General features: G+C 44.6%; 1 protein-coding gene across 4 annotated transcripts in view; it reads left to right on the top strand.

The window, feature by feature from the left end:
* LOC105074406 (uncharacterized) overlaps nt 1-27,684 on the top strand; it is a 31,516-nt gene extending 3,832 nt beyond the window's left edge. Inside the window, exons 4-10 of one of the 4 annotated variants that reach the window (XM_074370929.1) lie at nt 3,982-4,077; nt 7,130-7,275; nt 7,806-9,512; nt 15,914-21,998; nt 22,791-22,917; nt 23,909-24,029; nt 24,811-27,684. In XM_074370929.1, the coding sequence (XP_074227030.1) occupies nt 3,982-4,077; nt 7,130-7,275; nt 7,806-9,512; nt 15,914-15,918 (1,954 nt within the window). In that variant the 3' untranslated portion in view covers nt 15,919-21,998; nt 22,791-22,917; nt 23,909-24,029; nt 24,811-27,684. Of the gene's footprint in view, nt 1-3,981; nt 4,078-7,129; nt 7,276-7,805; nt 10,800-15,913; nt 21,999-22,790; nt 22,918-23,908; nt 24,030-24,810 lie in introns of all 4 variants that reach the window. The other 3 variants (XM_074370926.1, XM_074370928.1, XR_012509335.1) reach the window with 3 other exon arrangements.

Genomic DNA, 27,684 nt, shown 5'->3' with positions numbered 1-27,684 from the left:
TTTAGTGGTTCATGAGATGCTGAATTCTGGCCTCACCAAGTCTGCCCCTTCCTCTGGCCCTGTTTCCTGAGGATTGAGTCCTTCTGCTCATGTCCCCTCCCACATGGTCTGAGACTGCGGGCCCCACGCAGGAGTGTTTGCTGTTCCCTCCTTAGTGTAGCACTTGGGAAACCTGGGTCTGGTGCTGGACCCCGGGTGTCTAATCCCTGCTCTGTTGCTAATGAGCTCTACGTTCCTGGGCAACTTACTGCCCCTCCTGGGCCTCAGTTATCTCACAGGTAAAAGGAGGTGGTGTGGTGTCTGCTTCGCACGGCTGTCGTGAGGGTCAGTGGCCCAGAACAATGCCTGCCAGCGCCTTGCTGTGCGCAGGCTTAGCGATTGCGGCCCCTGCTGTCACCACTGTTAACGGTGTCATCGCCGTCCTGGTCCTCGTGGTGTTCGCCTTACGCTTGGATCCGCATCTCCTGGAGCAGGGCTGTGTGGCCCTGCAGTTCAACAGGCCAGATGCCAGAGATGACGGGACTTGGGCTTTCGTCTTGGCTCAGCCATTCAGCGTGTCTAGTTTCAGCAAATCATCGTATCTGCCCGAACCCCTGTTTCTTCGTCTCTAAGATAGTGCTTATTGCAGCGTGTGCTTCATGTGGGTGCTGGAAGGAGTTCCTAAACCAGAATTTTTCATGCAAGGCCCACAGGAAGAACAATATATAACAGTGTAACACTTTGTTTAGGACCTGAAAAAGACTTCGCTCTGTGAAGACACCTTGTTCCTGAATGAGGAGCTTCAATATTTTAAATTTCTTTTCTAAATTAGTGCATTAACATAATTCAGGTTTTTTTTTTTAAATGCATATTTGAATTGCTTGGCACAGTCCCTGGCATATGTTACACCTTATAAAAATTAGTTGTTTGATTATTATTATTAACATGTAGACATCCAGTTGTTCCAGCACCATTTGTTGAAAAGACTGGCTTTACTCCATCAGCTTGCCCGTGCACCTTTGCCAAAGAGCAGTTGACTGTACTTACGTGGGTCTGTTTCTGGGCTTTCAGTTCTGTTCCGTTGACCTTTCACCAATATCACACTGTCTTGGTTGCTGTAACTTTATTGTAAGCCTCGAGGTTGAGTCGTGTCAGTCCTTCCATTTTGTTCTTCTTCAGTATTGTGTTGGTTCTTCTGGGTCTTTTGCTTCTCCCTATAAACTTCAGAATCAGTTTTGGATATCCACAAAACGATTTGCTGAGATTTTGACTGGGATTGCATTGAATCTACAGATCAAATTAGAAAGAACTGGCATCTTGACAATATCGATTCTTCCCATCCATGAACATAAAATGTCTCTCCACTGCTTTTGTTCTTTGATTTTTCGTCAGATTTCTGTAGTCTTCCTCATACAGATCTTGTACATATTTTGTTAGATTTATACCTAAGTATTTCATCTTGTGGAAGTGCTAATGTAAATGGTAGTGTGTTTTTTGAGTTTCGCTTGTTCATTGGTAGTCTACAGGAAAGTAACCAACTTTTGTGCATTAACCTTGTGTCCTGCAACTTTGCTATAATTGCTTATTAGTTCCAGAAGTCTTCTGTTGACCTTATAACGAAGTAATCTTAATTCCTGCCTCCCATCCTTCGTCCCATTGCTGCCATTCATTTCACTTATATATCTAAGCACAGGTATATGTATGTGTGTAAGATATATACATAAGCATAACTGAATGCACAGTTAATGTTACTATTCTGAACAGACTGTTATCTGTTAGATTGGTTAGGAAAAGTAATAGGTTTTTTTAATGTTTATGCTCTTTTTTTTTTAAATTTAATTTTAGGTTTTTTTTAATGGAGGTACTGGGGATTGAACCCAGGACCTTGTTCATGCTAAGCAGGTGCTCTGCCATTGAGCTATACCCTCCCCTCAAGACAAGTAAAAGTTTTAGTTTTACTTTCTCGTACTCCTCCTTTGATAGTCCTCCTTTCTTTATTTAGGTCTGAGTTTCTAACCTATATCATTTTCCTCTTATCTAAAGAAGTTATTTTAACATTTCTTGCAAGATAGGTCTACTGGCAACAGATTTTAATTTTTGTTTCTCTGAGAAATTATTTCTCCTTCACTTTTGAAGGATAATTTCACAGGGTGTGGAATTCAAGGTTGGTGAGGTTTTTCTCTGAACATTTTAAATATTTCTTTCCGCTGTCTCCTTGCTTGTATGATTTCTGAGGAGAAATCAGATGTAATTCTTGTTTTTGTTCCTCTATTATGGGTAAGGTGTTTTTTTTTACCTCTGGCTTCCTTCAGGATTTTTTCCTTTATCTTTGATTTTCTGCAGTTTTTAAATGATATTATGAGACGTGTGTTTCGGGCAGTGGGGAGTGGTGGCAGTGAGCATTTATCATGCTTGGTGTCTCTTGGCTTCTAGCATCTGTAGTTTGGTGTCTGACATTCATTTTGGGAAATTCCCAGTCATTATTGTTTCAAGTATTTCTTCTGTTTCTTCCTGTCTTTTTTTCTCCTTTTTAAATTCCTGTTAAATGTATATCACACTTTTGTAGTTTTACTGTCCTTGAATATTGTGTTCTGTTTTTTCAGTCTTTGTCCTCTTTGCTTTTCAATTTTGGAGGTTTCTGTTGATACAGCTGCAAGCCCAGAGATTCTTTGGCCCCGTGCAGTCTGCTAATAAGTCCACCAAAGGCATTCCTCAGTGTTACTTCATCTGTGGCATTTGTTCTTACTTGGGGTTTCCCTTTATCTGCTTAGGTTGCCCATCTGTTTTTGTACGCAGTCTACCTTGTCCATTAAAGTCCTTAGTGTATGAATCATTGTCGTTAAAATGCCTGATCTGAGAATTCCAGCATGTCTGACATGTCTGGTTCTGATGCTTGCTCTGTCTCTTCAAACTGTGTTTTTTGCCTTTCAGCACGATTCCTAATTTTTTCTTGATAGCTGGACAGGATGTACCGGGAAAAAGTAACTGCTGTAAGTGGGCCGTTAGAAACGTAGTGGCAAGGTGGGGGAGCGAGAGCGTGTTCTGTAGCTCTGTGGTTCGCTCTCAGGCTTTTAGTGACCCTGTGCCTCTGGACTGTGAACTTCCCTAGTGTTTCTCAGTATTTATCGCCTTCACTGAGGTAGGACAGGATGGCCAGAGTTGACTGCAGTTGTGTATTTCCTGTCTCCCAAGTCAGCCAGGCTCTGATAAAACCCTAGCAGTTCAGGCTCTGGTTAATTAGTTTCTTCTGCGGGCAGTCCTGGTTGAGAACAGAGTGCTCTGGTGTATTTCAGAAATGGTTCTTTTTCCCCCAGCTGCCAGAAGCCCAAGGGGATTTTTCATTTGGGGGTTCAATCCCCAGTACCTCCATTTAAAAAAAAATAGAGGGGAAAACCACACACACAAACACACAACAAGACGACAGGAGCTGTGGGTGCCTCATTGACCCTGCTCTGCGCTTCCTGGAATAAAGCTTTCTCTGTACTCGGAGTGGCTGGCGTGGGCTGCCTGCCTGAGACGGCCAGAGATCAGGGACGCCCCTGGGGGACGATGGAGACCAGGGCTTACTAGCCTGCCGGATTGGCTCCCGTCACCTGGGGAGTGTTTAAAGTCCACTGATGCTCAGGCCTCATCCCAGAGGCCTCATCTGTCTGAATTGCTCTGGGGCAACTAGGCACCCTAGGTGTTGCTGACACCCAGGGAGGTTGAGGCCCCTGGCGTGGATGGATTAGAAAACGTCTTCAGGAAACGCGTGTGAGCTGCGTTGGGGTTTTGTGGGATGGAGGTCAGAGGGAGTTGCCGCTGTCTACGCAGCCAGCACTCATGTCTTTGGGGCCAAACGACAGTGCTTTTAACAGTTTGTTTCCCAGTCGCAGCATTTTGTTCGCAGAGATGGGAACAGCTGCATTTTGAGTTCTCTTCCAAATCCTGCAGTCCAATCTAGATTGAAAGGTGTCTTTCTTCTCACTAAAATCCCCGTGTTCTTTCTTTCTCTGTGAAAAGGCTGTTCTTTGCCCAAACCAGAGCTGGTCTACCCACTGGAGCACAGCCCAGGGTCACGGACGTCGAAGACAGGCCTCTCCCCAGGCCTCTGCGCAGGTGAGTGCCGGCAGCTGCAGACAGCAGGGCGACCACTGCCTCTTGAATGTTTGAGAATATTCTTGTTGTGGCCTCTCTACTCTAGAGGGGTCCACGGAGCCTTTTAATCTGCATTCCCTCTGCCTCATGCTCTCCAGCCCCGTGACACTGTTCCCTGCTCCCTGGGAGGTGGCGAGTGTATTAGGTTCAGCTCAGGCTCTCGGTTCCATGTGCTTGGCCTTGAAAACTAGATGTGACAGTCACACAGCCTTGGGGAAGCTGTGTGATTCCATTTTGCCTTTGGATCTAAGTATGGCCAGGGAAGTCCAGCCAAGCTAACAGGCGTGTTCAAAAATCTCAGTGGCTCGGCCTATGAAGAGTGTTTTTCTTACACCAAGGACCATGTGGTCAGTGGGCACTGTGCCTCCCATGGGTACCTCCTGTCGTCACCATGAGACTTGCCGGGCTGTCCTGGCACACCCCCCCCCCCAGCTGGCAGAGGGGAGGGGAGAGAAGAAGGCAGGTGCCACACCCATGCCCATCACACTGTTCCCCTCCTGTTCCAGTGACCGGACACTCGGCCTTGTCATTGGGTGCCTGGGGCTGGGGAGTGAGGCTGAGCCGTGTGTCCCAGGAGAGGAGCAGATGTTTTGGTGAGTGTAGTCTGTGCACGCAGTCTGTTCCTGGAAAATGGCGGTCGTTGGACAATGTGATAGTTCTGTACAGGAAACCTCTTTGCGCTGGGCCTGACCCGTAGCGACTGGCAGCAAAAGGAAGCTTAGTCCACACAAGGTTTAGGAGACGCTCTGGTGCTTGATGACTTGGCCCGCAACCAATAATATCGATAAAACAAACAATAGACAAAAACAGCGCCATGTGATACCCCCCAGAAGTAAGCTGTTAGTATTACTCGGTCGTGGTATGAGTCCTACTGAGTGAGGACAGTGGCGTGCATTGCCTTCTGACCAGCTGTGCTCTGTACCACACCCTCTCCCACCCTCTCCGTCTGCCCACGCCCCGAGTGCCAGTCAGGCACTGGGGAGCACTCCTTTGCCCGAGTCTTCCTGTCCCTCCTGTCTGCGTAAACCTCAAGGTGCCCCTTGCCCAGGACGCCTAAGAGGGGCCTTAAGACCTTGCCCACTCCTCCCACCTCCCATGCGGATTAGAAGGCTGGGGGCGGCTGCAGACAGCCCCTCCGCCCCTCCACCTCCACCACCCAACTCCAGACACCTCCAGACACCTCCAGATCCTGTCTGTGTTGCATGCACGCCTTTTTTTTTTTTTTTTTGGGGGGGGGGGTGGGAACTTTAGTTTTTATTTGCCATTGTTAAGTCACCAAGACCATACAGTGCCTGGCATATGTTTGACAAGGTATTTTTTTTTCTTTTGTTTTCATATTCTGCTTCATTATAGGTTACTACAAGGTATTGACTACAGTTCCCTGTGCTGTACAGTAGGTCCTTGTTGTTTATTTTATATATAGTAGTTAGTATCTGCAAATCTCAAGCTGCCAGTTTATCCCTTCCTACCCCTTTTCCCAATGGTAACCATAAGTTTGTTTTCTATGTCTGTGAGTCTGTTTCTGTTTTGTAGATGAGTTTATTTGTGTCTTTTTTTTTAAGATTCCACATATGAGTGATAATCATATGGTATTTTTCTGTCTCTTTCTGGCTTACTTCACTTAGAATGACGATCTCCAGGTCCATCCATGTTGCTGCAGATGGCATTTTTATTCTTTTTTATGGCTGAGTAGTATTCCATTGTGTATATATACCACATCTTCTTTATCCAGTCATCTATTGATGGACACTTAGGTTCCTTCCATGTCTTGGCTGCTATGAACATTGGGGTGCATGTGTCTTTTCGAATTAGAGTCTTCTCTGCATGTATGTCCGGGAATGGGATTGCTGGATTGTAGGGTAAGTCTTTATTTTTCTGAGGAGCCTCCTTACTGTTTTCCATAGTGGATGTTTCATGCTTGTCTTTTGAGCCTATGACCTCCAGTACCTATATGAGACCCCTCCCCACGCTCTCAGTGCAGGCTTTCAGCTTTTGCCTGTGCAATGCCAACACACTCCTAGGTGGTCTCCCCACGTCTCTGTGCCTCTGGTCTGCCATGTCTCCCACACTGGCCCACACAGACACAGAGATCTTGTTCCAAACCTCCCCACCCCGCACCACTGGCGTCTCAGCAGACGGTTACTGCTGCCTCCACATTTTCATGTCAATAACAGAGCCTGCGTCCTTGTGTTGCTGGTCCTTAAACCCGTGCACGCTCATCAAATCCCTCCCCTGTGTCGCTTCCCTCCTCGCCTCTCTCTTGAGGAAATCTCGCCCTAACCATGCCTAGTTCGTGCACCGGGGTCTAGACCTCACCTTTTCAGGAAGCTGCTGCTTCTCTCCTTTTCTGTCTCTTTTGTAATATAAAAATACGCTCAGTTGTCTCATACTTGGGGAAAGGAAATAGAAAATGCTTCTGTCTCTCCACTGGCTTCTCACCGCCATTGATTCTGCCTTCCCTGTAAAATCAGTCTTCTTGGAGGAGCCACCTCATTCCTGCAAGAGACATCTGCACTTGAGTTCCACACCTCCCACTTGCTATGATTTTCTTGCACTTTCCGAATGAGGGGTAACTCACATGCTGTGTGGTGCAAGAATCTTAAGAGGTCAGCTTCATGAACGTTTGCATTCCGTCAGCGTATAGCACGTGTCCAGCACCTCGTCGGATCTCATGCCCTCGGAGCCCCCTCAGCTCAGAACCCCGTTCAGGCTGTCAGCATAGACTAGTGTTGACTGCTGAGCCCCACAGTGGACCTCAGGTACAGGTTTCATCAGTGATAAACCTTGGTTTATGGTACATTGTCATCACTGATTCATGAGTGACCTTGATTGATTGTATTAATTAAATTATTTATTTGTTCATTCTTTTTTTTGTTTTTTTAATAATACACTTAACATCACTGAACTCCACAATGAGAACATTACTCACACCCTCCTGTCTTCTTCAGTCTGGGCTGCGGTGATGAGAATGCCACAGACAGGGCAGCTCAAGCACCACACATTTATTTCTCAGATGTCGGGAGGCCAGGAAGTCCAGGATCAAGGTGCTGGCAGACCTGGTGTCGGGGGATGGCCTGCGTCGCGGTCTGCAGATGACAGCCTTCTCATCCTGTCCTCACGTGGCAGAGAAAACAAGCAAGCTGTCTCGTGTCTCTCCTCGTAAGGACACTGGTCCCATCTTGGGCGCTCCTCTCCTGCATGGCAGTCCCCTGATCCTGGAGGACTCTGCGCCTGTGTTGGTTCTGTCTCCCAAGGCTGAAAGGGCCTCCTGTTTTCTCCCTGCTGCACCTTCTACTGCTTTAGTAGGTCTGGCCTCATCTGGGAAGCCTCCCCGACCCCCTCGTCTCCATCAAGGCTGCACTGGGTGCCGCTTCGCCAGCTTCATGTAGCACCTTGAGATGTTCTGCCTTTGAGCAGACTCAGCACACAGTGTCATCATCACTGTCTGTCCGTCTCTAGTCTCCAGGCATTCTATCCGCTGGCCATGCTCTCCCTCTGAGTTTCCCCTCTAAAAATTTCATGAATCCAAGAACCAAAAAGGAAGAAATTTCAAACCTGGGTTTGAGAGATTTGAAACCAAGGAGGTACAGAGCCACTGTTTTCCCTTCCTGATCTCACTGACTCGGTGGCTTCGTTTCTTCTATGTTGTCGTCACTGAGAAGCCTTTCTGTACATTGTATTCCCTCCAGGTGATGGCGCAGAACCTGACACCGCAGACCCTGCCCCTCCTGGCCTGCCCTTGTCTGAGGAGGTCTCACCCCGGGAACGGCTGACTCAGCGAGCCTCAGGGGACTCCCGCTTGGGACAGACCAAGGATCGAAATGAGTCATCTGAAATGCAGGAAGGCCGCTTGAGACCCAGGGTAGAGCCCCTGAGGGAGAAGCTCCCTGGGAAAGTGAGCCCTGAACGTGATGGTTTAGGGACAGATGATGGGCTGCTCTGCAGGCCTGGGCGGCAGCAGGTCTCTCCAGGAGACGTTCTCCATGAACGAGACTCACAGGGGTCAGGGAGAGGCCCCCTGATACATGAGGGGCAACCCCTGCACAAGTGCGAGGAGTGTGGGAAAGTATTTAATAGGAATTGCTTCCTTGTTCGACATGAGCAGGTTCACTCTGGAGCGAAGCCCTACGAGTGCACGGAGTGCGGGAAAGCTTTCAGCAAGAGCACACACCTCCTCCAGCACCACATGGTCCACACGGGGGAGAGGCCCTACGAGTGCACGGACTGCGGCAAGGCCTTCAACCGCAGGTCGCACCTCACAAGGCACCAGCGGATCCACACCGGAGAGAAGCCTTATGAGTGCAGTGAATGTGGAAAGGCCTTCACCCATCGCTCCAATTTAGTCTTGCATAACAGGAGCCACACTGGGGAAAAGCCCTTTGTGTGCAAGGAGTGTGGGAAAGCCTTCCGAGACAAGACGGGTTTCCTGCGACACTACATCATCCACACCGGAGAGAAGCCCTTTGAGTGTGTGGAGTGTGGGAAGGCTTTCAACCGCAGGTCACACCTCACCTGGCACCAGCAGATTCATACTGGAGTGCGACCCTTCGAATGCAGTGAGTGTGGGAAGGCCTTTTGTGACAGCACAGACCTCATCCAGCACCATGTCATCCACACTGGAGAGAAGCCATACAAGTGCCTCGAGTGCGGGAAGGCCTTCTACCGCAGGTCCCACCTCAAACAGCACCAGCGGAGTCACACTGGGGAGAAGCCCTACGTGTGCGGTGAGTGTGGGAAGGCCTTCACCCACTGCTCCACTTTCATCCTGCATAAGAGGGCCCACACTGGAGAGAAACCCTACGAGTGCAAAGAATGCGGGAAAGCCTTTAGCAATCGGTCAGACCTCATTCGACACTTCAGCATCCACACGGAAGAGAAGCCTTACGAGTGCACGGAGTGTGGGAAGGCCTTTAACCGCAGGTCATACCTCACCAGGCACCAGCGGATCCACAGTGGGGAGAAGCCCTACGAATGCATGGAGTGTGGCAAAGCCTTTTGCCAAAGGGCAAACCTCATTCGCCACGCCATCATCCACACCGGAGAGAAGCCCTACGTGTGCACTGAATGTGGGAAGGCCTTCACCTACTGCTATACCTTTATCCTGCATAAGAGGGCCCACATTGGGGAGAAACCTTTTGAGTGCAAAGAATGTGAGAAAGCTTTCAGCACCAGGAAAGACCTCATTCGACACATTAGCATCCACGCTGGAGAGAAGCCGTATGAGTGCACGGAGTGTGGGAAGGCCTTTAACCGCAGGTCCGGCCTCACCAGGCACCAGCGGATCCACAGTGGAGAGAAGCCCTACGAATGCATGGAGTGTGGGAAGTCCTTCTGCTGGAGCACGAGCCTCATTCGCCACGCCATCATCCACACCGGAGAGAAGCCTTATAAGTGCAGTGAGTGTGGAAAGGCCTTCAGTCGCAGCTCCTCCCTCACTCAGCATCAGAGGGTTCATACTGGGAGAAACCCCGTCAGCGTGACCGATGTGGGGAGACCCTTCACAAGTGGGCAGACCTCAGTCAGCCTGTAAGAACTGTTGGGGAAAGACTTTTGAATGTGACCGCTGGGGAAAGTCTTTTGCTGTAGAGGAAGCATCTTACTCCGAATCTGGTCGTTCATACCAAAGAGAAAGCCCTCATTTTCCTTTCCTGTGAGAAAGCCCATTGCAGGATGTCAGTTGTCATCTAGCATCACGTTAGAGATAGAATCAGCCCCGAATCTTACTCTGTATCTGAAAATCCACCCAGGAGAGTAACCCAGTCTTTACTGTGCACTTAGCAAAGCCTTCAGCCATGTCTTTCTCCTTTGTTTACGCTGCAAAATGATCTCAGGGATATTTATACAAAAGAGGAGGAGACAGAAGAGAAGAAAGAAATGAAAACACAGCTTTCAGGTTTCCGTGATGAGCCTGTGGCAGCTGATCCTCCCTTAGCTTATGTGGGGCAAGGGGAGTGTTGTTGCAGAGATCAGAGGGCTTTGTTCCTTTATCTGTCTTACGTGCACGCACTGCTGTCCAGGGTCAGGAGAACTAGACAGTTGAGGGTATGTCTGAAAATACTGAAAACCGCCTTTTTTCCACAGCGTTGTCTCTACCCTTGAGTAGCATATGTCTTTATGAGGAATATAAAGACTTCGACTCAAATGCTTTTTTTTTCAATGGAGGTACTGGGGATCGATCCCAGGACGTCGTGCATGCTAAGCATGTGCTGAAATATTTTCATATTTAAGGAGGTAAAATTGGACATGAATGGGCACACTTTACTGCACATTTAAGACTTTGATTTTTTAAAAATCATAGCATTTCTTCATGTGTCTTTAATCACGCAACACTCATACTTGATCTACTTGTTTGTTTATTTTTTCTTTATTTTCTGTGTGGTGAGGATGACAGTGTTAACTGTGCAACCTTCCCAGATGAATCCCAGGTCTTCCCTCTGACCACGACTTCCTTTGGATTCCTCTTCAGAGAGGCTTCTTCACGTCCACCTCAGTGGTTTTCTAGGGGTCAAATTAGAGCCAGAACAAAATAAAACACAGAGCCAAATTAAGCTGAAGAATAATGATTACATTAAAAACAAGAACACAGAGGAGGAATCTGTTTTAATCATACAAAAGATTGTGTGAAGATTTGCCATCAAGTAAAGTGACTAGAATTTTAACAAGAGAAGGCAACGTGTGTGCAGGTACATGTGAGTTCCACAGTTTTCACCATCAGCTTAGTCCCAGTGTAATGACTAATGACTAGTATCTTTTATCAGGATATTTTGAAATTCCCCCGTTGGTATTTTTTTGGCGGGGGTGGGGAACATGTGATAGTATTACCTCATATTAAGAAAATATATGTCCAGAAAGGTATAAAAATCATGTATTCACTTTGAACCCTCCTCAGGGCCTTTCAAATGACCGCATGTCTAGTTTTGTGTTGCCGTTGTAGGCCAGGGCGTTCTTGTTGTGTTAATCCATGGCGTTATTGTTAAGCCCTCTCTTCATGCTTTTCAAATCTTGTCATAGGAGTTTTCAGCAAGTTCTAGGTCCTGAATGTTTTCTCCTAAAAATCTATCTTTTACATTTAAGTCTTGATCCATGTTGAGCTGATTTTTGTATTACCATGTCAAGTTTAGGTTGTGTTTTTTGCCCAAGGATGTTCAGTTGTTCTGGCACCATTTATAGAAAAGACTATCCCGCCTCCATTGAACTGAACTGGGTAAGAAAAGTCAGTGGGGCATATTCATGTTGGTGTGTTTTTACTTCTTTATATTAGCCCATTGGCCTCTGTGTTTAAACCTTTGCTAATACCACACTATCTTGAATACTGTAGCTATCATTAAACCTTAAAACTGGGTAAAGTGATTCCCTCTTTATTCTCTTTAAAAAATTACTTAGCTTTCCATATCAATGTTTCCTTTGGTTTTCCATGTAAATTTTATCATGTGCTTGTCTGTATTTATAAAACATCTTATGGGATTTTTATAGATATTAATCTCCAGATCATTTTGGTGAGACTTTGTGTCTCTATTATGTTGAGTCTTCCATTCCATGAACGTGGTATGTGTCTCCATTTATTTAGATCCTCTGATCTATTTCATTAGTGCTTTGTAATTTTCAGCATACAGATCCTAAACATATTTTGTCAGATTTTTATTCAGAAATTTTTTTAAGAGTCATTATATGTGGTATTGAGTTTTAAATTTCAGTTTGCACATTATCATTACTGTTAACAGAGAAATATAATGTTTATATGTTGACCTTGTATCTTTGTATCCTATGACCTTGCTGGACTCACTTATTAGACCAGGCTTTTGTTTTGTTTTGTTCTTTTGGTAGATTCCTCAGGATTTTCTTTACAAACAATAATGTTATCAGGAAATAGTGAGCATCTTATTTCTTCTTCCTCATATGTATCCCTTTTATTTCCTTTCCCTGTCTTTATTGTACTGCCTAGAATTTCCAGTACAATGTTGAATAGAAATGGTGAAAGAGGACACACTTGTCGTGTTCTTAATGTTCAGGGGAAAGCATTTCCTGACCATTAAATAAGATGATAGTTGTGGGTTTTTATGTAGATGTTCTTTATTTCAGAACTTAAGTTTGGAAATTTTCCCTCCTCATTTGCTTAGCGCTTTTACTATGAATAGGTGTTGAATTTTGTCAGTTGCCTTTCTCCTTCAATTGATGTGATCATATTTTTTTTTTCTGTAGCCTGTTGATATAGATTATGTAACTGGTTTTGAATGTTGAACCAACATTGCATTTCTGCAGCAAACCTCACTAGATCATGGAATATAACTATATAAATATATGTATAAATATATATGTATGTATGTATGAGCATTCCTTTTGCTAGTATTTTGTTGAGAAATCTTATGTCTAAAATCATGAACATACTGGTCTGTAATTCTTTTTGTTGTTGTTCTAGTATTGGTGTCTGAGTCATGCTGTCCTCCCAGAAAGAACTAAGAAGTATTCCTTCTCTTTTTTTCCTTCCTGGATGAAATTTTTTAGAATTAGCTTTATTCTCTAAATGTTTGGTAGAATTCTTTGGTGAAACCATTTAGGCCTGGAATCTTTCCTTTGGGATGCTGTCAGTTACATATTCATTTAATTTAATCAGTACAGGGGTATTTTTTAGCTGGGTGGGTTTTGATAGATTGCCCTTCTGGAGGACTTGTTCCCTTTTATCTTAGTTTTCTAATTAAGCCCGTGGAATTGTTTTACATATCCCCTCATTTTTTCATGACAGGGACATCTGGGATTATTTCTCCTATTTTATTCCTGATATTGGAAATGTGTGTCTATTCTCATTTTATCTTTGTTAATCTTTTTAGATGTGTATCAATTTTATTGACTGCTTCAAAGAACAGATTAAAAATTTTTTAATTTTTTTTTTGATGGAAGTACTGGCCATTGAACCCAGGACCTCGTGCATGCTAAACATGCACTCTACCACTGAGCTATGCGCACCAACCCACCCCCAGCTTTTTATATGATTGGTTTTCTCTATTAGTTTCTCAATTTCTTCTCTGACCTTTATTATTTCCTTTCTTTTACTTGCTTTGGTTTTATTTGGCTCTGTGTAGTTTCTTGAGATGGTGTCTTAGATTATTAATTTGAGGTTTTTTAACTACTGTATTGTTAGCTTCTAATTCTATAAATTTTCCTTTCCAGTACTGTTTGAGCTCCATCCCCCAAATTTTCATATGTTTTAATTACACATTCACTTAATTGAAATATTTCTTGATTCCATTTGAGACTTCCTCTGTGACCTATGGATTACTTAGAAGTATGCTCTTTGATTTCCAGTGTTTGGAATATTTACTGTTACCTTTCTGTTTTTATTTCTGAGCGCATGCTCTGTATGATTTCAAAATGTTTACATTTGTTAAGGTTTGTTTTATGGCCCATACACGACATTCTTGTTGAATGTTGTTTAGTTGCTTGGGAAGGATGTATATTCTGCTGTTCTTGGGTGAAACATTGTATAAATGTCTATGAGCTTGAACTGGTTAATGGTGTTACTCAGATGTTCTATATCCTTGCTGACTTTGTATCTAGTGAGAAGAGTATTGAAATCCCCAACTATAGTTGTGAAATTGTCTATTTCTCCTCTTGGTTGTATTACCTTTTGCTTTTTGTATTTGAATGTTTTCTTGTTTGGTGCATATACATTTATCAGTGCTATGTCTTCGTGGTTTCTTGACCCTTTTATCATTACGTACCTAACATCCTTCTTTGCCCTGTTAATTTTTTTGGCTCTGAAGTATACCTTACCTGATACTAATATAGCCAGCCACTGCTGCATTTTTACTAATATCTGCATGGTTTATCTTTGTCCATCTCTTTTACCCTTTTTTATTTTTTTATTTTTATTTTTATTTTTTAACATTTTTTATTGATTTATAATCATTTTACAATGTTGTGTCAAATTCCAGTGTTCAGCACAATTTTTCAGTTATTCATGGACATACACACACTCGTCACATTTTTTTCTCTGTGAGTTATCATAACATTTTGTGTATATTTCCCTGTGCTATACAGTGTAGTCTATTCTACAATTTTGAAATCCCAGTCTATCCCTTCCCACCCTCCACCCCCCTGGTAACCACAAGTCTGTATTCTCTGTCTGTGAGTCTATTTCTGTCCTTTATTTACGCTTTGTTTTTGTTTTTGTTTTTTAGATTCCACATATGAGCTATCTCATATGGTATTTTTCTTTCTCTTTCTGGCTTACTTCACTTAGAATGACATTCTCCAGGAGCATCCATGTTGCTGCAAATGGCATTATGTTGTCGGTTTTTATGGCTGAGTAGTATTCCATTTTATAAATATACCACATCTTCTTTATCCAGTCACCTGTTGATGGACATTTAGGCTGTTTCCATGTTTTGGCTATTGTAAATAGTGCTGCTATGAACATTGGGGTGCAGGTGTCATCCTGAAGTAGATTTCCTTCTGGATACAAGCCCAGGAGTGGGATTCCTGGGTCATATGGTAAGTCTATTCCTAGTCTTTTGAGGAATCTCCACACTGTTTTCCATAGTGGCTGCAGCAAACTGCATTCCCACCAGCAGTGTAGGAGGGTTCCCCTTTCTCCACAGCCTCTCCAGCATTTGTCATTTGTGGATTTTTGAATGACGGCCATTCTGACTGGTGTGAGGTGATACCTCATTGTAGTTTTGATTTGCATTTCTCTGATAATTAGTGATATTGAGCATTTTTTCATGTGCTTTTTGATCATTTGTATGTCTTCCTTGGAGAATTGCTTGTTTAGGTCTTCTGCCCATTTTTGGATTGGGTTGTTTATTTTTTTATTGAGTCGTATGAGCTGCTTATATATTCTGGAGATCAAGCCTTTGTCGGTTTCACTTGCAAAAATTTTCTCCCATTCCGTAGGTTTTCTTCTTGTTTTATTTCTGGTTTCCTTTGCTGTGCAGAAGCTTGTAAGTTTCATTAGGTCCCATTTGTTTATTCTTGCTTTTATTTCTTCTAGGAGAAAATTTTTTAAATGTATGTCAGATAATGTTTTGCCTATGTTTTCCTCTAGGAGGTTTATTGTATCTTGTCTTATGTTTAAGTCTTTAATCCATTTTGAGTTGATTTTTGTATATGGTGTAAGGGAGTGTTCTAGCTTCATTGTTTTACATGCTGCTGTCCAGTTTTCCCAACACCATTTGCTGAAGAGATTGTCTTTATTCCAATGTATATTCTTGCCTCCTTTGTCAAAGATGAGTTGACCAAAAGTTTGTGGGTTCATTTCTGGGCTCTCTATTCTGTTCCATTGGTCTATATGTCTGTTTTGGTACCAATACCATGCTGTCTTGATGACTGTAGCTCTATAGTATTGTCTGAAGTCTGAGAGAGTTATTCCTCCAGCCTCTTTCTTTCTCTTCAGTAATGCTTTGGCAATTCTAGGTCTTTGATGGTTCCATATGAATTTTATTATGATTTTTTCTAGTTCTGTGAAATATGTCCTGTCCATCTCTTTTATTTTCAACCTACCTATATTATATATTAGGTAAATTTTTTTGTAGGTGGCATATAGAGGGGTGCCTTTTTCCCCCTCCCACTTTGATGATCTCTTTTTTAATTGATATATTAGGCCATTTATATTTAAAGTAGTTACTGACACATTGGGACTAAATGTCGATTTTTTTCCTTGGTTATCATTTCTCTGTCTTGTGTCTGTTTTGGTTTATGTGTGTGTAGGGGGGCAGTTCTTTGAGTTTTTAAGGTACTTGGGCATGTATAGTGTTTTGGAGGTACATTTCTTCATATGATTCTTTTCTTTTTTTTTTTTCAGCTTGAACACATTTCAGTTTTGTCACCAAAAGAAAGAGTAGCCAAATCCTTGCCTTCATCAGTCTTCCAACTAATTTTCTTTAAGCAGCTCTGGTCTACAGAGGTGAAAATCTAGATGCTCATAAAGTAAACGAAGGTCACCAGAGGATCCAGCTACTCAGAAGTCTGGTATCTTCTGGACTTGTCATCTCCACTTCTGGAACTCCACTGCTCCTCACTGAAGGAGGTTCAGATGAAGATTTCTGTTAGTCTTCCTAAATGCTGGCACCCCCAGTGTGCACCTCCCCGTGGGCTCTGTGCTGGCCCACCGCTGTGGTTCTCTACAACTTGCCTTTTATGATGTTGATATTTTCAGCCTATAAAATGGTATGCCGGATGTCTGTGCTTATGATTGCTAAATCTGCCACCCAAAGATTTCCACCTAGTGTCAAATAAATTAAAATTTTTTATAGTATTCTGACCATTTTTTAAAAAACATTTCCATGTTCTTTGGACAAATGCAGGAGAGCATCTGAGGTACATCACTGAGTTATCTTCAACTTTAATTAAATATTCCTTATGCATTGAAGTATAACTTATATTCAGTAATCTCTCTTTTCAGGGTATATGTTTTGATGAGTTCTGACAAATAAGTATACAATTTTGTGACCACTGCCTTGAAGATGTGAATCATCTCAAAATGTTCCATCATGCAAACTCCTCTCCCAAATGCCAGCTGTAGGAACCACTGATTGATTTTCTTTCCTGACATTTTTGTGTTTTTTTCAGAATATCAAATGAATGGAATCACCCAACATGTGGTCTTTTTTTTTTTTTTTTCCTTCTCCACCTGGCATAATGATTTTGATACTCATTCATGTTGTTCCTTGTTTTTTTTTTCCTTTTGTAACTGAGTAGTGTTTTATTTTCTGGATATACTACAATTTGTTCACCCATTATCCAGTTCATGGACAACTTTTCCAAGGTTTTGGCTATTGTGAAGAAAACTGTGGTGATGTTTGTATGGAAACACTTTAACTTATGTATAATCTAGGATTAGAACTGCTGTGTCCTCTGGTGTATATATATTTAGCTATAAAGGAAGCTGCCGAATTGTTTTCCAGGATGGCTGTACCAGTTTGCAGTCTCTCCAACAGCATATGGAAGTTCCAGTTGTTCTGCATCCTTGTCAGCACTTGGAATCGTCAGTCTTGTTGACTGTTGAAATTCTAGCAGGGGTGTAGTTGTCTTACTGTGGTTTTTAAATGGCATTGCTGGATTCAGCATCTTTTCATACGTTCATTGGTCATTCTTTAATCATTGGTTATTTGTCCCAATCCTTTGTTCATTTTTTTTCCTTCTCAGCATTTAGTTGTAAGAAATTGGTTTTTTTTTTTTCCTTTCTCAGTATTCTGCATGCCAATCCTTTTATCAGATACGTGCTTTGCAAACAGTGTCTCAGACATTGCCTCATCTTTATTTTCTTTGCAGTGTCTTTTGAAGAATAGATATTTTAAGTCTTGATGTAAACCAAAACTGATTTTTTATTTTAAGTGTTCTTTTTGTGTACTATCTGTATACTTAGAGTTTGTCCAACCCAACGTTGTAAATATTTTGACTTATAAAGCATTCTGTGGTTTTAGTTCTTACATTGTGGCCTAAGACCCATTTTGAGTTAATGTTTATATACAGTCTGAGGAAAATATTCCAGATTATTTTAAAACATTTACATTTTATACCCAAGCAAATCACTTTGAAGGGATAGTCATAAGAAATAAGTGTTTTCTTATGCTAAAATATATATACACAAAGGTTTAACGACGGTTTCATCATACCCAGGAACTGGAATTAATCGAAGTGACAGTCATCTGTAAGACACTTACATAAACAATGAAACAGTCATTAGATGGAAGAAAACCAGGGATGAAAACTGCTGCTTTCAAGCGACAACATGGATGAATTTAATGGAAAAAAATACTTTCAATGGCAGTATATGTCAGACACAAAGTAGTCAACACTGTAAACTTCTATCGATAAGTTCATAACCAGGAAAACGTCATAGATGGTGATAAAGGACGTAATAATGGCCGTGTTTGTGCAGCATTAAGTGAGAAGGGACAGTTATGTGCCTGAGAAGCTCTTGGGCTGTTCTCTCTGCGTGGAGACAGGTTACATGGGAAGCACAGGTAAGTAGTCTTTAGGCAGTACTCTTAAGAATCTCATTGAATTATACATGTATGAAAACGGGAGAAGAAATGTAAGTTAATACTGAGTCACTGCCCCCCAACTATAAAGTGGTACACAGCCGTCTTAGCTACGAGCCTGCCCAGTTGCATATTCCCCCTTCCACTTCAGAGGACACCATACAGAGTTTCACTCAAATTACTCTCTTACAGTTCTCCAGTTTGCCACCTTAAATGTGTGTCACTAATAGTAGCCATTCTCTTTTTGTCTCATTTAGAAATTTATATGAATAGAATAATGCTTTACAGATGTGCTGGGAAGCAAGCTGCTGGACAACAAGCAGCTAGAAAACAAGCTGCACCTAAACTTCCATGAGCTTAAAATAATATATTCACACTTGCTTGCTTTGTTTTAATGTTTTATGCTGTAGATGACCTATAGCGCGTATTATGCTAAAGAAAATTTGTGAGGAGAAATCCTGAGACCGTAAGGGCACGAAGGAGGGCAGATATTTCCTTAGGGTAAAACAATGGATGGTCCTGGAAAGCCAGATCATCGATTAACAGAACTTTGTTCGGGCATGAAAGCATGCGGTTAAGCTCAGGGGGACTGTTTGCTATCTCAAGATGTCCTGGAGGCAATAACGGGATAGATTTAGAAATTTTGCATACCCCGAGGAGGGTGATTGTTCCTGGAAGGGACGGCCTGAAGTTAATCAGTTAACCAGCAAGCAGAATTTAGCTTATCGCATGGAATATCTAAAGCCCCACCTCTTTGATCGCATTTTTTTCTAAGCTGTATACCCCTAATAAATATGATGCTGACTAGGCTTTCGGGGCTCTAGATCCATGAGATCTTGAGTCCTCTGGTCCCATCTTTGCTCTTTGCTTTGTGTATTTATTTCTTAAGTCTTGCGTCGCCTGTCCTCAGACACAGTCCTGAGCTCTGCTGGACGCAGCACAGATGCTTTTTTGTATTGCCTGCTTATATTATCTTATTTGTAAAAATTTTTGAGGTGAATGTATATCTAATTATCATTCTTTACTTATGTATACTAAATGGTATTCCTTTTAATGGAATTCATTAATTGCATCTCATAATGTGTAGGGATGGCAGTTTTGATACATTGTCAAACAGATTCAAGTTGAATATCCTATAATAACTTAAAAACAACAAAATTATGCTTTGAATAATAGAGCTTGAGTATTTTAAAGGACTACAGAGACCCCCTTCAATGTAATGATGAGAAAACTTAAGTGCAGGGAAGTCAGGTGACTAGCCCAAGCCCATATTCTCAAGTTAAGGGCAGACCCCATCTTTTTGTCCTAACTTCTCAGAATACTACCCATTATACTGCTTATAAAAACCTATCAATTTGGTATTGGGGATGTCATTTTCAGAAAACATATTCTCCCATTTTGATTATCTTTGCTCCCTTTAAGCATGGGTTATTTCATATTTTGTGATGTTAATGTTATGATAATAATAGTTCTTGAGCATGAACCATGAGGTGGGCACTTTTTAAATTTAGGTTTTTTATTGAGGTATAGTCAGTTTACAATGTGTCAGTTTCTAGTGAAGAGCACAATGCTTCAGTCATACATGAATATATATATATACTCATTTTCACTTTTCACCATAAGCTACTACAAGATATTGGATATATTTCCCTGTGCTATACATTATAAACTTATTTATCTATTTTATATATACTAGTCAGTATCTGCAAATCTTGAACTCCCAGTTTATCCCTTCCCTCTCCCCCCCTCACTGGCAACCACAAGTCTGAACTCTATGTCTGTGAGTCTGTTTCTGTTTTATACATAAGTTCACTTTTTAAAAAAAAAATCCGCATATGAGTGATATATCATATAGTATTTTTCATTCTCTTTCTGGCTTACTTCACTTAGAATGACATTCTCCAGGGACATCCGTGTTGCTGCAAATAGCATTATTTTGTCACTTTATGGCTGAGTAGTATTCCATTGTAAAAATATACCACATCTTTATCCAGTCATCTCTCAATGGACATTTAGGTTGTTTCCATGTCTTGGCTATTGTAAATAGTGCTGCTATGAACATTGGGGTGCTCCTATCTTTTTGAATTAAGGTTCCCTCTGGATATATGCCCAGGGGTGGGACTGCTGGGTCACATGGTAAGTCTATTTTTAGTCTTCAGGAATCTCCATACTGTTTTCCATAATGGCTGCAGCAAACTGCATTCCCAACAGTGTAGGAGGGTTCCCTTTTCTCCACACTCTCTCCAACATTTATCATTTGTGGACTTTTGAATGATGGCCATTCTGACTGGTGTGGGGTGATACCTCATGGTAGTTTTGGTTTGCATTTCTCTGATAATTAGTGATATGGAGCATTTTTTCATGTGCCTAATGGTCATTTGTATGTCTTTATTGGAGAATTGCTTATGTAGGTCTGCCCATTTTGGGCTTGGGTTGTTTGTTTTTTCCTTATTAAGTCATATGAGCTGTTTATATATTCTGGAAATCAAGCCCTTGTCAGTTTCATCTTTTGCAAATATTTTCTCCCATTCCATAGCTTGTCGTTTTGTTCTGCTTATCGTTTCCTTTGCTGTGCAAAAGCTTGTAAGTTTAATTAGGTCCCATTTGTTTATTTTTGCTTTTATTTCTATTGCTTGGGTAGACTGCTCTAGGAGAACATTGCTGAGATGTATGTGAGATAATGTTTTGCCTAAGTTTTCTTCTAGGGGATTTATTGTGTCTTGTCTTGTATTTAAGTCTTTAAGCCATTTTGAGTTTATTTTTGTGTGTGGTGTGAGGGAGTATTATAACTTCATTGATCTACATGCAGCTGTCCAGTTTTGAAGGTGGGCACTTTTTATGTAAATAACTACGAGGTCCAAGGATCCTGCAAAGAGGTCACAGTGTAGCCATGGTACCGGGATTTTTCAAGCACTGAATGTTGAGAGTGCTGAGCCATGTCCCCGAAGTTTCTGATTCTGTAGGTCTGGGTAGGGTCACAGAGCTTGTATTCTTTTTGGTTTTTGTTTTTCCGTTTTTAATAGAGGTACTGGGGATGGACCCTAGGACCTCGTGCATGTTAAGCAAGCGTGCTACCCCCGAGCCACACCCACCTCCAGGGTTTCACGTCTCACAGGTTCCAGGTCCTGCGGTTGCCAGATTTCTGAGGGCGCGGCACTGCCCCCAAACCCACGGAGAGATTGGGACACTCCTCCTTAGGAAGAAGCGAAGCCCCTCCCCGTGCTAGGACACCTAGAGCTAAGTTATGCCGGGTCTCCCCGCTGGGCCGTCGCCATGGAGAAGGGAGAAGGCGCACGCGCGTGGGAGCGGGCTGCGCATTAACTACGTTACCCAGAAGCGGATGTCTGCGGCGCTTCCGCCCCTGCTGCTGAGCCAATCACGTCCCAGAGGAGAGGCGGTCCCTGCGGCGTCAGGGCGGGACTTCCGGCCTATCCGCATTAGAACATCCTTCCGGGAGCAGATGCTGGTTGGACCGCGACCACGTGAACTGGAGCGCTGCGCCGGGGCTGCGCCTCCCGGGCGGGCGGGGAGGGAGAGCGACGTGGCCGGGGGCACCTCTGTGCCGTGTCCGAGCCGTGACGCCCCAGCCCTGGCTCCTTCTCCGGGACGCTCCGTGGCACAGTGTCCCCGACCGTGGGACAGGCGTCCTCGCGCCTCGTGTTTGCCGGGCGCCACCGGGACCGCAAGTTCTCCGGGGCCTCCTCACCCGCGCTTCGTGGCCAAGGCCCGCGAAGGCGGTGGCCTGGGCCTTGAGAGCATCTGACGTCATTTTGCAGCGAGGTTCGGAGTGCGACACCCAGCCTGAGGTGACTCCGCCCTGGCCTCCCGCCTCTCAGGGCCCCACTCAGCCCCCTGGGTCCCGTGGCGGTGGCAGGTGCGGCAGCACTGATGAATCCGGCGCAGGTGAGTGGAGGTCTCTCAGGGCCACATCTTCATGGTCACCGCCCCTCGCAGTAGCTAATGGTGGTGTCCTGGGACTTTGCCTTTCTTTCTCTGGGTTCTTGGTCGTGGAGGCTCCGGAGGGAGTCACTTCTGGCCCAGGGCACTTAGTTCAGGCCAAGGATAGGCTCCTGTACTGGCAACCAAGGGAATAAATTCCAGAAGGGTGTCCTACTTCATGTGCAAATACTCGCAGGTGTGACTGAGTTGGGAGTGATCAGGGTCTACGCTGTGTCTTACGGGAATAGAGCTCAGTGAGGATAAGTCAGGCCTGGAATCGCAGCCGGAGGAGCTAGAACGCCTTTCTGAAAGTTTGGAGAGAAGATGGAGGTGATATAACACAGATTTCATTCCATAGGTTTCCTCTGGCTGCAGAGTGGAGACTGTGGAAGTGAGGGAGGAGGCAGGGAGACCTGGGAGGAGTATGAACTGACAGCCTTAAGGTCCGAGTCCTGGGGGCTTATGGGAGAAGGCTGAACCCACGCTTGGCTGTGCTTGGGAGGTATGGTCTGGATGGCACCAGAACTGGCTGGCAGAGTTATTGAGGCCCGTCATGCCTCAGTCAGCTTAACTAGTATTGCGTCTGTCCACCTGCCTGGTTTTGCTCTGGACTGGACACAGTGATCAGAGGAACATAAAGGGAGAGCAGGCGCTCTCTGGTATCTCCTCTGAGTTGGGAGGTTGGGGAAGAGAGGGACTAGGGAGTGGTCTGGGGAGAGATGCTGCTTGTGGGCTCAGTTGTCCCCACCATGGCAGGGCTGTGTGACCTTCGAAGATGTGTTCGTGTACTTCTCCCGGGAGGAGTGGGAGCTCCTTGAGGAGGCTCAGAGACTCCTGTACCGCGATGTGATGCTGGAGAACTTTGCACTTGTGTCCTCACTGGGTAAGTTTCTTGTTTCAGTCATCCATTGCTACCTAGCAAATTACCCCAAAGCTTAGTGGGTTGCAAAGACAAACCTTTATTATCTTACAGTTTCTTTGGGTCAAGAATCAAGCATGTGCTAGTTGGGTATCTCTAGCCCAAGGTCTTTCTTGATCTTGCTATCAAGCTGTCCAGGGCAGCCATCTGACCTGAAAGCTCAACTGGAGGTGAATCTCCACTCAAGGTCACGCACAAGAGCAGGAGGTTGTTAGACTAGTCATTTCCTGGTGGGCTGTTGACCAGAACCCTCCTTCACTTTCTTGCTGTGTTGTCTTCTCCATAAGCAGGTCACAGCAAGGCAGCTGATTTCCAAGATCATGAGCAAGAAACAGCATCCAAGATAGAGATTGGTATTTTGAGAACCTATTCTCAAAAGTGGCACCTCATTGTTTTTGCCATATTTTGTGCACTAGGGAAGAATTTGTAGGTCCAGCCAACATTCACCTGGAGGAGGGAGTTAACAAAGGCACGGTTCCCAGTTTCCTGGGCTGAGTTTTGTTCTTCCCAAGGGGTGGCTTTCTCTCCATCTCACAGTTGTGTCGCACATGGCCTCTTTCCCTGGTTCCCTGGACTGAGTAGGGTGAGTACCAGGGCTGGGCGCTGTGCACCACCCCCTCCTCTCCCAGAGCAGCCTCAACCTCTCCTGCCCCGAAGCTTTGAAATGAAGGATCTAGGGGTGAGAAGTCTGGCCATCTGTCCCTCTGCCCATCAGATCCCAGAAGGCCTGGCCGTTCCTTGGTGAGGTGACTCTCCGTGCTCCAGGTTCCTTTCCTCTCATTTTCTAGGGTCTGACGTGGAATCGCAAGCATTGCTGTGGTTACTTGTGGAGAACACCAAGCTCTGCCTAGAAGCCCATTTCCAAGATTCTGTTTTCAGTATCTAATTTTTTTCTCTGTGGAGGGAGTTTCCCTGGGTCACCACTGCCCACTCACCCACTCTTCTTTCCTGTTAGGACTTGCGGTTTCCAGGTCCCACAGGGTCACCCAGATGGAGGCAGAGGGGAGCCCCGGGTGCCTGAGAAGGTAGACCCGGCTCCCGGCACCACGGAGAAGGCCTGGAGGGAGCCCGGCCCGGTGAGTGGAAGCTGCAGGAATCAGGGCTGGCTCCACTCCATTCCAGTACCTTGTGCTGTGGCAGCTGGTGTTTTGGTGCCAACACCGGTGACTCTCATCCCGCTTTGCCCTCCCCCATGTTGATGCTCTGCTCCCTTGTCGTCTCCTCTGACCTCAGGGACCTGTGTCCCACCCCCTTTCTAGTCCCACGTCTAACTGGTTCTTTTCTTGCTCCTCCATACTGCGCTCTACCGGGTCGGGTTTTTGTTTTCCGTTGTTTTGAGGGGAAGGGGATTACGTTTGTTTGTTTTTTACTGGAGGTACTGGGGATTGAACCCAGGACCTCGTGCATGCTAAGCACACGCTCTGCCACTGAGCTATACCCTCCCCCTCCAGCATCGGGTTTCTTTTTAACATGTCATGAGAAGTGCACATTATCTTTAAGTCTTCCTTAAACACTAAATCCTGTCTGTGGCCAGATTTTGCTGGCCCTGGAGAGGCCATTTTGCATAGCACTCCCCTGTCACAGGGGACCCGGAGCCCTGCTGGGAGACTGTTGCAGAGAGCGTGCTTCTCCTGCTCACTCTGAACCCTCTCCTTGTATCCTCCCCCTGCGTGTCTCCTTCAGTCTGCGACCCTCAGAGGCCCACCAACACACAGGAGCCCTTCCTCATCGCGAGTCTAGGATGTCCTGCCCACAGTCCCATGGCCTAGTCCCTGGTTGTCTTAGACACATGTTTGTTACAAAATGCCACTTGCCACCCACAGAACACGCGCCTCACCAGTATTTATCCGCCTCCAGGTTGTTGGCACGGAATGGAGGATGTGACCACACCTTCTGAGCGGGGTGTTTCTGGGCAAGCTTCACAGATGAGAAGGCCCAGGGCAGATTCTCGTGCCCGGAAGGCTCACCCCTAGGACAGGGGTGGCCCAGTCGTGAAAGACATGTTTGCCCCTGCTTGAGCCCCAGGGAACCCCATCTGGGCAGCGCCCGGGATCCAACATGCGGGGCCTGTCCAAGAGACTTGTGTGGTTCTACCCCACCAGATACAGAAGCGCACGGCCTGCTACATCTCAGCTGCCCTTGGCGGCGGGAACGTCACTCCGGGGTCAGCTGGCTCTCAGCCAGACCCCCGGCTGGGGCAAAGCTGGGAACAGCGAGGACCATTAGAAATACAGGAAGAGTGCGAGGGCCTGGGACGGCTTCCCGCCCGGAGCGTCTCCTCAGGAAGGTGAGCTCTGAACACAGTGGGCGGGGACAGAGGTAGCCTGCCCTCTAGAAGTTTCCTCCAAGTCTCCGGGAGATGCTTTTCATGAACGGGACTCACGTGGACCGGATCCGGCGTCCCCGATGTAGGCAGGGAGGGATCTCTGCAGGTGGGAGAAACGCGGGAAAGGCTTTAACAAGCGTGGGCGTGTTGTCGGACATCAGATCATGCTGAAGGGACTGCCGTGAACGTGAGAAAGCCTTTCTCTCTCTTCAAAAAATTCTTCTTTTAACTATTTTTTTAGGGGGGGAGATATTAGGCTTATTTATTTATATTTGGAGGAGGGGCTGGGGAATGAACCCAGTGCATGCTAAGCATGTGCTCTACCATTTCAGCTATAACCTCCCCCGATTTATTTATTTATTTTTAATGGAGGGACTGGGGATTGAACCCAGGACCACATGCATGCTAAGCATGTGCTCTACTGCTGAGTTATACTCTCCCTCCTGAGAAAGCCTTTTTTCAAGAGAGCAGATCTCAGTCAACATGTGAGGACTGATGCTCAGCAAAGCACGTGAGTGCTTCCGCTGTGGGAAGGCCTTTAGCTGTGGGTCAGGCCTCATGCGGCAGCAGCAGATTAACACTCTGGGGAGAAGGCTCTTGAGTGCAAAGAATGTGGGAAAGTCTCTCGTGTCAGCTCTGCTTTTGTCCAGTATTTCCCACTCCAGAGGCACTCGCTCCAAGGGCAGAGTCTGTGGGTAAGTGTTTTTTGACAGCTGTGTATCTACTCATCACGTGAGGGTTCTCATAGGAGAGAATCCCTGAGGGCAGTGACTGTGGAAAGGCTTTCATTCACCCCATTTCTGTGTGGCTTAAGAGGAGCCACAGTGGAGAAAAAGCCTTTGAATGTCAGAATGTCGGAGGGCCTTTTGTGACAGCTCCTTGCTAACTCAACACGGAAAGCATCCTCGTGAATACAGTGACTGTGTACAGTCCTTCAGCCTCCATTCGCCCCTCACCCGGCCTTGAAGCATTCATACTGGGGAGAAACCCGACGAGTGTACGAGATGGGTAAAGCCTTTTACAAGTGGACTAACCTCAGTCAACAGCAGAGAACTCATACTGGGGAGAGACCTTTTGAATGTAACTCCTAAGGAAAATCTCCTGAGCAGCGGAAACATCGTATTCGGCATCTGGGAAGTTATACCAAAGAGAAACCCTGTGAGTGTCACTGCTGTAAGAAAATCTTTTGAGACAAATCACTTGTCAGCTCAAGAGTCATATTGGAAGTGGATATATCCTAGGACTTGGCATCCTAGGAGAACTGATAAAGGAAAGAGAACCAGGGGCTAGTGCACAGTTTCAAAAATCTTTAGCTACAGCTCTGCCCCTTGTATACACTGAAAAAGCAGCCGTGGGGGTTTTAAAAAGCAAAAACAAAGGAGCAAGAAGAAAAGTGGATGTAACAGGAAAGGAAGTGGATTTGTGGCTTCTTTCGGGGTTTCCCGGACACATTCAAGACGATTTATTGGTGGTTTTTTGTTGATTTTGTTGTTGGCTGGCAGGGGAGGAGTGACGTTTGAGAGGTAAACACCTGAATTAATATATCCTCTCCCCCGGGCCGTGTCAGGGAAGCTGGACGCTTCAGAGCAGCTCTGCAAATATTTTTTGAAACCCTTCTTGGTTATGAAATATCTCAACCATTCATTGATTTATGAAGCACTTAAAAGAAATGAGGATACTAAAAATATTGTCTAAAGTATATCTAAGGAGATAAGGACACCCTTATGAGTGGGTACATTTTATTGTACTGCTTAAAACCATTCAAGGCTTCATTTTTATTATTCGTTCATTCTTCATCATTAAGGTGTAACTGACATAACTGTGTAAGTTTCAGATGCACAACGTATTTAATTAATACACTTATATTACAGGATGGTTGCCATTGTAGCATGAACCTTTGTTGTGCTGCAGAATTATCCCTTCTAGTGGTGGGAACAGCTAAGATCTAGTCTGTCGGCAGGTTTAAAGTTTGCAATGCAGTATCATTGTTTATAATCCCTGTACTTTGTATTAGAACTCCGGGAATTAATTTACCTACTAGTTGCAAGTACGTACCCTTAAACCACATCTCTCCCATCCCCTCAATCCACCACCAGCCTTTGGTAACCATCATTCCACTCCGTTTTCTCCAGTTCAGTTTTTTGTTTTGTTTTGTGTGAGATTCCACATATAAGGGATATTATACAGTATTTGTCATTCTCTGTCTGACTTACCTCACTTAGCATAATGTCCTCGAAGTCCATCCATGTTGTCGTAAATGTCTGGGTTTCCTTTTTCCCTAAGGCTGAGTAGTATTCCATTGTATGCATATATATTTTTTTTTCTGTGTTCATCCATTGATGGACACTTAGATTGTTTCCGTACCTTGACTGTTGTGAACTACAATAAACAAGGAAGTGCACATA

The sequence above is a fragment of the Camelus bactrianus genome, chromosome 9 (assembly GCF_048773025.1).
Source record: "Camelus bactrianus isolate YW-2024 breed Bactrian camel chromosome 9, ASM4877302v1, whole genome shotgun sequence".
NCBI lineage: Eukaryota > Metazoa > Chordata > Mammalia > Artiodactyla > Camelidae > Camelus > Camelus bactrianus.
The sequence above is the reverse complement of the archived record's forward strand: the minus strand, read 5'-3'. Positions and strand labels throughout refer to the sequence as shown.